Source organism: Lingula anatina, chromosome 2, assembly GCF_051362555.1.
Source record: "Lingula anatina isolate TDL-2025a chromosome 2, LinAna3.0, whole genome shotgun sequence".
Lineage (NCBI taxonomy): Eukaryota > Metazoa > Brachiopoda > Lingulata > Lingulida > Lingulidae > Lingula > Lingula anatina.
In genome coordinates, this window is record NC_141768.1 from 21,507,141 (window position 1) to 21,520,364 (window position 13,224).

The 13,224-nt window shown below is 34.1% G+C and overlaps 1 protein-coding gene across 7 annotated transcripts in view; it reads left to right on the plus strand.

Moving 5' to 3' along the window:
- LOC106156050 (hypoxia-inducible factor 1-alpha) overlaps positions 1-13,224 on the plus strand; it is a 30,380-nt gene that overhangs the window by 12,867 nt on the left and 4,289 nt on the right. For 5 of the 7 annotated variants that reach the window (XM_013531137.2, XM_013531139.2, XM_013531140.3 and 2 more), the window contains exons 4-14: positions 1,810-1,998; positions 2,790-2,992; positions 3,401-3,507; positions 4,972-5,119; positions 5,751-5,899; positions 6,891-6,977; positions 7,811-7,989; positions 8,394-8,540; positions 10,582-10,697; positions 10,968-11,413; positions 11,891-12,057. In XM_013531137.2, the coding sequence (XP_013386591.2) occupies positions 1,810-1,998; positions 2,790-2,992; positions 3,401-3,507; positions 4,972-5,119; positions 5,751-5,899; positions 6,891-6,977; positions 7,811-7,989; positions 8,394-8,540; positions 10,582-10,697; positions 10,968-11,413; positions 11,891-12,057 (1,938 nt within the window). The remainder of the gene's footprint in view (positions 1-1,809; positions 1,999-2,789; positions 2,993-3,400; positions 3,508-4,971; positions 5,120-5,750; positions 5,900-6,890; positions 6,978-7,810; positions 7,990-8,393; positions 8,541-10,581; positions 10,698-10,967; positions 11,414-11,890; positions 12,058-13,224) is intronic. The other 2 variants (XM_087003698.1, XM_013531136.3) reach the window with 2 other exon arrangements.

Sequence of the window (13,224 nt, forward strand, 5' to 3'; positions counted from 1 at the left end):
TGTGTGAACACTTCATTTTTTTGTTTGTTTTAGCATGCAGAAAAACTGATTTTTAAGAATTTCTTCTAAAACTTTTCTTCAAATTATTGGAAAACTGTTTCTTGCATTGGAACACAATTGAAATTTGAAGCCGAACATGAAACCAGGTTTATTTGTTTTGTCGTTTTACACAAATTTGCTGGGGTCTCTTTTTTTTACCAGGAAATTAAGAAAAAAGAACATTGAACTAAAATATTGACACATTTGTTAAAGGGAAGTTTAATTGCTAGGCTATATATTGGAACTCCTGCAACATGTACTGAAGTGGCAGGACCACCTAAAGAACAAATTCATTTTAAGGTCTTTCTGCGTGTCTTCTTGCACGTAAAAGTCTGCACCATTGACTACAGGGAGCGGGCATAGAACAAAATTTAAACTAATGTCTGGCTTTCGTGTCAAGGAGGGGATGCAATATTCTCTCCTTCTTCCTGTCCATCAGAACAACTTTTATTGGAAAACTTAGTTTGGAGACTTTCTTCTGTATTGTGTATGATGGAGGATAAAATATTTGGTAAAACCATTGTAGTTCAATTTGAAAGCTCTCTTTAGCACATATATCTCCATAAATAATTAACAGAAAGAAATGATAAATGTTGTCCTTAGTTTTTGAACATAAATCATTTTGACATTTTGCAAAATATAATACTTGAACATGAGAGGTCTGCTTCATGTTGTCGCATTGATAAAGTAGACTGAGAAACCTCCATCTGCTTATAATATGTCAGCTCAGACAAGACTTTGAGGGGGACCAGCTGTCTCATAAAGCTCCCTTGCAAAAAAAAAAAAAACAACTACCCCATGAAGCTCATCACTGTAAGACACAATTATATGACTTATAGAATACATTGTAATTTTTTTTTCAAACTGCGTCATCATGGATTTTCTATGGAATTTAGCAAGAAACATAATACCCATGACATACACAAGGCTGTCAAATCAAACGAAAAAGGAGAAAAGTTGATAAAGTTGCGATGATTGATGAAAACGCGATGGACAACTACCTTTCTTTGCAATCAAGCCATGTAGAATTCAATAAAGCTATCAGTAAACTGGATTTGAGGACAGGGTACTTAAAATGCCTTTAAGTCCCTAAAGAATTACATATACATATCTACTCTGTATTTTGTGAAGATAATACCAGGCTATATGTTAGGTATAACTAACACATATGTAATGATCATATTCTTAAGTAATTGTGAACCTGCTAATTTAAGCATTACTAACTGAAGTAATGCATAAACTGTTCATTGCTTGAAATTTAAGTTATGATAGTGCCAATAATTTAATACAATTCAATACAATATATCATAATTTTTATTTCCCTTAGGTTTTTATTGTAACAATGGTCATTAGATTGATTGATTATTGTTATCTTGATTACATTCACCAAAGTAGTTGATTTTTTGTGTGTATTTTGTAGTGAAACATTTGTTAATATTTTCAAGGTGTATTTTAAACAGAACATAATAAGAAAGACGCTTAAAGTATTATTTTTATTGTAAATCATGAATTAAATTAATCTATATAGTAATTATTTTGTTATCATATGGTGAAAGTTCTAGGCTAAGGCTAGGGAAAATTTTTTTAGCATAATCAAAATGCTGAGCTAAATCTATTAATTTTGTGAAAAATAATAGTATACTTTATATTTTCTAAAGCCATCTAATCTAGAAAATGTTCAGCATTTAGCAAAACTTTACCATTTGAAAGTTTTTTCAGGTGTGGGCATCAGTTTTTGATTGACAACTTGCATCATCTTTTTCTCTACAGGTTGACTTCATTGGGCACAGCCTTTTTGACTTCACACACCCATGTGACCATGAAGAAATGAGGGAAATGCTCCTCCCAAATTGCCATCACCTTAAGAACCCCATGGACAAACGCATTTTCTTCATGCGTATGAAATGCACATTAACAAGAAATGGCCGAAATGTCAACCTGAAGTCAGCAACGTACAAGGTAAATGGAAACATGAAGTTTATGAATTACGAATTCATGGCTTTTCCTAACAATTTCAAGTTTATGGCCAAAAAAAAAATTATATTTGCTGATATGTCAATGAAATGAAATATTTAATTTTTGCCAGCTTTCTGTTAATATCCTTAAAATATTCAAATTTGCTTAACAATTTAGTTGCTTGTTTAGATGAATTGTGCTTGTGTATAGTTAAAAAAGACTTTTTTGATAATTGTTGCCCAAATTAGTTAAAAGATATTCATATGTTGCTTTTTTCACATTTAGGTGATTAGTTTATGCAAAAGGTATATTCAGGTCTGGTGCATTTCAGAAGAAATTCACTGTCACAGCTGAATTGAATTGATATATCATGGTAGAAAAAGATCACTGGGTAACCATGTTTCATTTGGCTGTTGCTAATTTCCGTTTCTGTGATCTGCATACCCAGTGCCATAAAAGCCATTAAAAAGAAAAGAACAGGCAGACCATTGTATATATTGTGTTGTTAATATCATTTTTGTCTAGTGGAAATTCAGTAAAATGTGTTTAAGCAACTCCCATAGTAGGTGCTCACCTTTCATAAATAATTATATTTTGAGTTTCAAGAATCAAGAAGGGCAGCAATTAAAAAAAAATGCAGAGATTTTAAGAATGAATTACAATATATGTCTTTTATATAAAGTAGCTGTAGTATATTTTGAATATGCAACATGCAAAGATTATTTGATTTGCACTGTGAAAAATTTCAAAACACTCTTGGTGTAATGTGTTTGATTTCATTTGTGATTTTTAAGGTCATAAAATGTTCTGGACACCTGATACCACACACAGAAGAATTGGCCATGAAATTAGGCTTGAAGGATGGAAAGGATCTCACTTGTATAGCATTGATAGGGGAACCTATACCACATCCATCCAACATAGAGATCCCGCTGGATAGTCGCACATTCCTTAGTCGCCACAGCATGGACATGAAATACACTTTCTGCGATGACAGGTAATCTGAAGAATAGAAATGCTGGGCTGTGTACTGAACAAAAGTATTTCTGAGACTCATACTACTGTTTTTATCTGGCTTAGACTTTTGTATCAGAAAAACAGAAAAACAGCTCTGTCACAGGAAAATTTCCAAAGAAAATTTCCATGAAAATTTCAGCATTGATTGATCTGAGTTCTTTGTATTTGTATTGGTGACTTTTGGAAAATTAATACCAGTGTATCTGTGTCAGTTTTAGTGACTTTCAATTAATTGACCTTAACCATGTAAACCTATGCATATATCTTTTCTTTTCTTTCATCTTGATAATTACCAGTTAGTGGTAGTAGCAATTATTGCATAGCCATTTTGGATAATATATTTTCTAACTGTTTTTGAAGAAAACTGATCGTAATTTTTTTCTTTCAGAATTCACGAACTTGTTGGATATGGTGGTGACGACTTGATTGGGAAGTCTGTCTATGAGTTTCACCATGCTTTGGATAGTGAAGAAATAGAAAGATCATATAAAACTTGTAAGTTGTTATTTAAATGAAAATGATCATGTCAGTTCTCTTTAGTTCTAAATTCTTCTTGTGTTGAAGAAACAGTAAGGGTCTGTTCCCACAACTTTAGATCGATCTATCACCGCGGGGAGTCTCACCAGACTACCGTCAGATAATCCCCCTTAAGTGTCCGTCCCCGCCCACTACAAGCCGTAAGGGGCAATTAACTTTCGTGTCCGCCCGGCTGACAGCTATTCAGCGTGAACCCCCAGGGAGTTAGGTCGATCCAAAGTAGGTCGATCTAATCTATGGAAATGGGGTGTAAGATTTTGAGTTACACAAAGATTCAAGTTAAGCAATTTTTATATTTAAAAATATTATAAGTTTTGCCCACAGTAAGAAAAAAAATCACAATTTGCTCAAGATTAAGTAATGGGGTCAAGAGTTGGTTTCTGGGTATTATGAACTAGAGAACCATATATGCCCAAATGACGTCATTCCAGTCCAGGCCAGAAGCCCTTAATAGGGACAAGGATAATCTTATCTGTCCTGTATTAACAGTATACATAGATATCAGGTGCTCCAGACAGTGTCAAACAGCTATTTTGGGTGCAAGTTCGTATGATATTGACATCAGACCCTGGATGATAGCAGCAGTGTTTTTATTTGAAATCCTATCGTCTATTGCTACATCAGTGTGGGGATTATAGAAATATCTGATTGAGGAGGGGGAGGTGTGCAATTTATCATAAATGCTGTTTGTGATTTTGACCACTGACCTGTCCTTAAACTGAAACTTGATTTGTGGTTCTTTTGAGAGTATATTTATTCTCAAAACTCTGTCTATATAGTAAGAAAAGTTTCTTGCATACATGCTACTTTTACACATGCAAGGCTTGCAACTATTCTTGAGCAATGCAACACATTGCATTAAGATGTAAACCCTTTAGAATGGTGACATATTGTGTCTCCCATTAAATTGTCTGTGGAACCAGTTAACAAGTGTACATTATGCTAAGGCATGGTGTGCATCAAAGTAGAGGTTAGGAAGTGAGAACACGTCTGGGTCATATAATATTCAAGGACAGACTCCAGTGGCCCATTTAGACTCAAGTTACAGGCTACACTCAAGAAGTAACCTCTTGGAATGCATATATGCCTATGTTGGTCCTTGTACAAGTATACTGATAAGCAGTTCTAAAATTTAACTTGAGTTGACTTAAGTGCACATACCTCTGCCAAGTAAAAGGAATTAAAATGATACAAATATTAGGTGACCTGAATTCATTTGAAATTCCAACCACTTCTTTACATCCCGAATAATTGTCTCTACTATAGATTTAATATTAGTGTGAAGTTATTTGAGACAACTTGTCTACAACTAAACAATTTTGTTTTTCTTTTATTAAAAGAAATGTAAAGTTTAAGGTTTGTTTCATTATTTTATTATCACGTTTACATGTATTTTTTATTATTTTTATTTTTTCCTTTTAGTGTTTTCTAAAGGCCAGACTGTGACTGGGCAGTATCGTTTCCTGGCCAAAGATGGCGGTTTTGTCTGGGTGGTTACAGAGGGCACTGTGATCTACAACAGTCGTAACCAAAAACCACAGTGTGTAGTCTGTGTCAACTATGTTCTTAGGTAGGCTTTTGTATGCGGTAAAAACAACAATTTAATAAGTATTTTAAAATTGGTGAATCCCACACACCCATGTTAGGTCACAAACTTTTCAAAATTATTGAGAGGCCCATTGTAAAATTTGACAAAGTTTTCTAAGTGAAAAAACTTATGTTGGTGGAAAATTGTCTTTCTACAAAATTTTCAAGACCGACTAAATTTCAAGTTTCTATGCTCATTTTCATTTTCATATAGTAATAGAGTTCAGTGTTAGAAATAGAATTATTCAGTGGTCATCACTTCATTACATTATTGTTATTTATCTTTTTCTATAAATCTGAGACTCCCAACTTTTTATGAATGATCCTTTAGGCCAGTAAGGCATAGATTTTATTGGGCCAGTTTTAAAGTCACAGCCTTGAAATATGCAGACCAGTACTTATTTTATACATTGAATTTGTTATGTTATATTGAATTTATGCCCATATGTGGAGCAGCTGCTGTGTCATGAAATTTGTAATTTTGTTATCTAGTTCAAAAAATGACACAAAAATATTTTTTGTAAAAAAAAAAGCCTACAACACAGAATGAACCAGAACAAAGTAAACTTTGTAATTTTCTGAATTCCGTCTGCATAAAAAAATGTTATTTTCAGTGGTATACAGCAGGAGAAGGCCATCATGTCCAACTTCCAGAGCACTCCAGAATATTGGCCAGTGGCAGATGTAGGCATTTCACGGAAAACTGATAGAATCTGGGAGCCATTACCAGTTGATGCTAGTGGCACAAAGAAGGAAACTTCTAGTAAGTGTAATATCTTATTGTTCCTCTTATTTTGATTCTGATTTATGAACAGAGTTTACCAACAGTTGAGTTCCAATGTAAAGTTTGTTTTGCTTGGAGCTGGTTTTCTTATTTTATTTTTTCTATGATTCATTATTTTTTTATTTCCTTATTTATTTTTGGCATGCATTTCCTATATTTTATTTGTACGTTACTTCAAATTAAATGCTTGATGCTTTCATTGAATTTATCTCTATACTTAAAAAATCTTTTATATCCAACATCTATCAAAAATATATATCATAAGAAGCCGCTTTGGGATTAAAAGTTGTGTGGCTTTGTGTAAATGTGCTTCACATCCCAGGCTTTTATGCAATGCCTATAAAAGAGACTATATCTATACATGTACAGCCGGTATATCCATATATTTGATCATGATAATAAGAAAAAAAGAACTACAAAGGCTTCATGACCTTGTGAATTATTTACAGCACATTGTAGAAAAACCTAAATGTCCCCAAAAAGGCACATTGACAAGGTTTAAAAAATCCTTAAAGATAAGAATTTATTTCTAAAGCCATTTGTTATATATGAAATATAAAAATTGGATTTTTTAACTAAGTTAAAAGCAGTAATTTAGGAAATGGGCATTTTAATTATGGATTATGTATGATAAAAATTGCTTAAAACTGTTTATGTCCTTGAGAAGTAAGAAGCCCACTGTTAAGTGAAAAGTGTTGATGTAAGGTGATAGTTTCCCATAATGCCTTCAGTTCTTTTCTGCATTCTGTCCTTACAATTTTTAGGCAAACATTTGTATATTCACACTTGGGTGTTTTGATATAAATGATAACAGGAAAATAATTCTTTTTTTTTTTTGGGGGGGGGGGGGGGGTGAGGATTCTTAGAATAAAGGAAATGTAGTATTATTAGATGAGTTGATTGAGGTGCATGTGAAGCAAATGCACAGAAGATGTGTTATGTATACCTCTTCTGTTTTATTATTATTTAGCTTGGGCAGATGATGAGGATCTGCTTCAATATGCTCCTGCCTTTGGAGATGCCTGTATTCCCCTGCCAATTCCATCCAGCTTCTCTGGTAAGAGCTAGATACATGTAGCAAACCAGTAGAGAAGAGACACTTCCCTCATGAACCTCTTAAAAGCCTCTCTTTTGAACTAAGGGAGAACTGCAGTTGGTTTTTCAATGTCTTTTGTTGTATAAGAATGGTGAAACCATAAATAATTAGACTTTTTAGGAAGCATGACATTTGCTGTAGGATTGAAATATCAAGCCTCAAAAAGAAGAAAGCATGTTTTGTCTTTTATGAAACCATATACCATTTTGCTGGAATAGAAACTGTATAAAACACCTTTGTAGGACCAATCTTTGACAGGTTTTGCAGTAAATACACCACGGTTTCTGTATTTTTGTTTTCTTGTTTACCATTGGTTTCTGTGTGTTGCTTTTGGCATTGAATAAATTTCCTTTTAATATGTACAGATTTATATAGATGGTTGCTCAGATGTTATAGAACTGCTGTATTATTAATACTCATAAACCCCTGCTTATCATTCAAGAAAAAGTGAAAACCAATGTTTTTGTGAAAAAAAATAGAGTGAAAATGTGAGACTACAAATGAAGCCTTGAACATTTAAAACAGTGAAATAAATTATTTTTAAATGATTCAAAATATAAGTCTCCCAAAGAGCAGCTTCAGTATGTGCTATTTTGATTTTGTGTAGATTTGTAAATATTTTCTTTTGTCTGTAAAGTTGTTATGATTAGCTTTTTCTGTGCATGCATGTATTGCGTTTGAGGGAAAATGCAGCATGTTGATGCAGCTTCATTTATTTTAAAAGACTTCAGTTATAAAAAGATGTAGAGATGAGAATGTTCCAAATATTTATATTTGATATGATTTGTTTGCAGAAGAACTGTTTGATAAAGGAACCAGCATGTATGATGGGCCGTTTTTCGAGGATGACCCTCTGTGTCCCTACCCAATGAAGAAGGAGCCAGATGCTAGAAATGAAAGTTTCAGGCAGTATGTTCAGCGCAGCAGCGAATCTGTGTGCGACATGGACAGCAATTGTAGTTCCACCCCACCGGTATAGTATCCACTGCAGTTTTTGGTTGTTGTTTGAAAAGAAGTGCTGAAGAGATGAGTTATAAAAATTGTAAAATATTTTTTTTTTCTAAAAATGTAAGCTGGTCAAACCACTGCAAGTTTTGAAGATCTGCAGGTTTTCTTTTGGTGCTTGAAAAAGTAGTCATAACATAAGGATTTTTATGCATGATTGTCATTTGTATATATACATGTAAGAAACACTGTGACAGAAATAGGAAGCATTACAAGTGTCTAGTTCCAATGCTTAGTGTCTCACCAATTGTTCTTTAGTATGTTTCAATCATATATAGTTTGAAAAACAACAACCGACACTGTTGTAGCAACAAGGTGTCTTTTGTTTTGACCGGTATGGCAAATGTGACAATGTCTGCTTATTGTTTTTAGTCTGAGCAGCAACATGTTAGCCCAGCTGATACCCCTGCTCCCCCAGAGGCTCTCCAGACACCGGTTAATCTGGACAGTGTGATGTTGGACAGACTGAAGGTCAGCGAGACTGGAATCTATGTGGACACCATGGACAATGCAGACGATGTACGTAGTTTTCTTTGAGTTTTAGTACTGATATTATCAGGCTTTTGCAAGCATTAAAGTATTTCATTTAGACCTAAGAGAATTTTTTAATGTATTTTATCATTTTTTCAACACGTTATGTTACTATTATTTAATTGACTGGAAAAACAGCTGTTTGGCTTAAAAACCTGACATTTCCATGTGCGCTGTATTCTGTATGGGCATTTCGTAAAACTTTGAAACCAACTGTTTGAACTTCAGGGAAATGAACAGGGCTTATGTGCACTTTTGGGTAAACATTTTATCAAAACAGCATTCACAAAATAATTTGTTGTGGTAACAAGAGCAAAATACAAGTTTTTAAGTTTTATGTTTCAGAAGAACTCTTTCTGCCATTTAAAACCCCTGAACATAGAATTATTGTTTGTTGTTGTTATTATGTCATACATGCATTTATCATCAAGGAGAATGCTGCATCTGTTTTGACCTTCTTCTTTTTGTACGTGTGTTCTGTCATGTGTTACTCTACGAAAACACCAACAAATGTTGGTCATGTTGACTTTAAACAGATGGAATTAGATACATTTTGGGTCACATGGTCATCATTTCTCTTTTTGTAAGTCAGTATTTGGTTACTTAAAGCAATTGTTTTAATCTGGAAATTGACAATATGACATTTGGAATATTACTGTACTAAAGGGCTCATTCCCATTAAGACTATCGCTCTACGTAGATTCACTCAACTCCAGAAGGACTCCCACGAATGAAATCAGTTTAAAAGATGAACACTCCTCCTCTTCTTTCCAACATACTAGTGTAATCACCAGCTCTTCTCTATTCTACTCAACTCCAGGAGGAGATGTGTGAGTCTGTTAAGCTGATTGCATTCAGCTAGAGCCCCCACAGAGTTGGATTGATCTATGTAGACAGATAGTTTCAATGGGATTGAGCCCAGCATATAACGTTTGTTCTATTTGTGACCAGTGCTTTAAAGAATAGATTGCAAACATCTGTTGTCAAGTTAAACATCCATTTCAAAAACAAAACCAGGATTCCATTAACAAAATTTCTCTTCAAAAGGACCTGGAAATTTGCTGCTATGTTTATGCACCAGAGTGCGGACTTTGTTACTATGTGCCTTTAGTCACACCCTCCTGAGATGTTGCCCTCTGTGAGCACATGGGACTGTAATTTAGTGCAGACAGGCCTCACTGAGTCTGTGATATGTCTGGTTGAGATGGAAATGATGTGGAACTAATGGAAATATTTTTTGTTCAGTTTTTTTAAATTGATTTTTTGAATGAAAGTGAACGGCTGTTAGATTTCATTTTACTATTTTGTAGAATGGCACGTTCCGGGCCTTTTTTTACACACTGTAAAATCTTTTGGAAGAAATATTCTTGATGGACACTTGCATAACATGAACATTTGTATAATTCTGTCTAACACGAAAAACAGATTTTGATTAACAAAAAAATTTAGGAAATTTGTGAACAGGATGGATGGGAAAATTATTTCTTATTTCATTTCCTTCAGTGATAATGGATATTTGTTTAAAATCAATAAGGATAGTCTCTTAGGGTATTCTGTTTGTTCACATTTCATGAAATTCAGACATACCCATCCTTTCAGCAGAATTTGCAATTTGTGGGCTACCAAGGAAGTGTACATCTCTACTGAACACACCTTGGAAATTCCTCTCTTTCACTAACTTGATGGGATTTTCATTATGTGAAAAATGAGATTAGAATTATTCTCTGCTTTGGGGATTTTTTTAAAATAAAATATCGTGGAAATGAAAAATTCTTTTAAGTATTAAATTTTATTTTTTTATTTTTAAAACTCCCTTTTTTGCAGATATACCATTTGGTCACTGTGTATTTCAATTTGCAATATTAAGTTTGCCACAATTCTTCTATTTTGAATTCTTCATAATTACATTCCTCCAATCAACAAGATTAGCTTTCTGGGCTTCAGACATTGCCAGTTGTTAAATTTCCAGATTGTCCACACTGTTCCTCATGTTCTAGCTACCATCATTTTGTGTTTTGTGGTATTATAGGATGAGATGGAGATGTACATGAGGGCCCCCTACATCCCAATGGATTCTGATCAAGACTTCAGTCTGTTCCACTCCAGCTTACTACACCCATGTGTGCCAGACAATGAAAATACTGGGTAAGTTTTATTGGCCGTAGAGATAAACAAAATTCACCAATAAGTTGATGAAATTATTGAAAATTAATCATTGATTTTCTGCAAGTCCTTTTTTTTTCAAAATGCAAACTTAAGGAGTTTAAAGTTAATTTTCTGGCATCTAAAGGCTTATGCAAAGAGTTAATTATTACAGCCTTATCTTTTTTTTTTTATGTTTGTTCTGGAAAAGCTGTATTATAAATAATCGGGATGCTCATGACAAAAAAAAATTTACTAGCTGTTTTATTTTAGGGATCGCTTTGCCAGAGGCAGCCAAGGCAATGCTCTCCAGCGTAACAAAGATCCAAATTCTGCCAGTGGTTTGAAGACCATGTTGTGTGGCCCTCCTCCTGTCTCCAGCACTCGCCTTGCATTTCTGCCCAAGACAAGCCAGCCCCCAGAGCCCACTCACCTGCCACCTATGACCAGCAGCACAAGACAAGTTCTGTCCAGCAATAAATCCCTGGCCTCTGCCCTGTTAGATAACACAGGCAAATTCTTGGTCAAGCGCAGATGTCCACCACCAGCACCACCACCACCAGATGGCAGCCCTGTTGCAGCCCCTCCTGCACACAGTAACTTGTGGGTTCGTGACAAGCACCCACTGGGACCAGCAGATCTACAAGAGGGACCGCCGCTCTCCAAAGTCCTCAGACTGGACACAGGTCAAGGACAGACAAAGAAGGATAGAGTTTTAGGTAAAAAGAAAACTGATAAAAATGCCAGTATTTTGTTTCTAAGATACTGTTTAAGTTTTACATATGGAGGGTAGAGATGCATGGTACGTACAAAAAAAAATTTTTTTTTTGAAGGACAGACATCTTGAAATGTCATAATATGCAGAAGATGTCACAAATATCACTAAGGTGTTTATAGCTCCTCTGTTTCAAGAAATATGAGAATAATTTAACAAAATAACTTGACAAACACAAACAACTTAAACTAATTGGCCATGAAATAAAACTGTAAATCTGCAAATGATTGAATAGAGTACTGAAATATGATATGACCAAACTTTAATTTTTGCAACACTTGGATTGGACTAGGTATACAGTATGCAGTTATATTTCAAGTGTCCAAGACTGAAAAAACAGGGTAGGTAAACATGGCCATTGATATAAACAAAATAAACCATGCTATGGAAAATATCATGACTATTGCTGCATCTTCTTTAGCTTCAGAACAAGATCAGAAGAGCACTGTTCTTATGAACCTTCTCCTGCGTGGGGAGGACCAAAACTATGGCTACAGAGTTCATTCCCAGCAGCCGCAGACCACCCATCAGAAACTGATCAGACCAACCCAGCAAGTGCTTATGGCTAGAAGATATGATAAACATGAGGTAAACATTGATAATTAGTTGATATCACATGATTGATAAATGGGATAAAAGCTGTCTTAACACAGGTTGTTTCTTAAGTATTTTCTCTGGTATTTGGTTTCTTAGAATGATAGATCTTGTGGGATCAAGCTTTAATTTTTCCCTCAGATATACCTTAGCAAAGTTATCCTCTGCTTTTAACAATTTTACAATAAATTGTTCAAAATCTTTAAAATTTTGGGTTCTGAAATATTTTTTTCTCTTGAGAAGTATTCAGGATTGCTTTTTAGTGGACCATTTCTATCTAATTGGTGTGCAAATGTATAATTATAATTTACTGTAACATTCAATTTACCTCTCTTAATCTGTAGGTGGATGTAATTATAGTTTAGTGTAACATTAAACTTTCTGAACTTCACATCTGATGTTTTTTTGACTAGATAATAAAATTAAATGTTGCTATGATTAACTAAAATTGCTTTTAGTGTAAAAAATTTGACCTTGTGTTTTCAGTTTGATTTTATTTAACTAGTATTAGCTATAGGGCAAAGCAATTTCATCTGCTGCCTCTTCATGCAAGAACTAAATTGAAATTCATTTAGCACCTTTCAATTAATTTATGTTCTGAGTCAATTAGCTTGATTTGGTTTTTACATTTCTTTAATTCATTGATGATTAAACAGTCCTTAATGCCAATTTTTTGATGAAAAAAATCAACCACATTTGATTTTTTTAATTAAGGAAGTGGAATTGAACAAGTCAACTATTTAGTATATAATCAACAAAGTCCTTGAAATTTGCACTCCCTTCCCTAAACTTACTAAACTCTAACCACAAACTGTTCTTCTTCTGTCTAAATTTTTGATGCACGAACCACAGGACATGCAAGAAATCACGTTTACTTTGAATGATATCTCTGTAATTGAAATTTGTGTAGCAACTGGGGCACAACTCAACGTGATGTGTTATATATAGTCTATAATGGTATTCTTACTGGGCTGAGATTGGGTTTAGATGAGAACTCGGTTATGTTCAGAATTTTTTCACTGCTCCAATGTTCCATAATAAGTACATTATCAAACCTAGTTGTATTGTGGCAATGCCAACCTTATTTATTATACTTTAAATTACTTTTTTTTTTTTTTTTGGGGGGGGGGGGGAGGCAAAGTGATATTTAGACCAATTGAT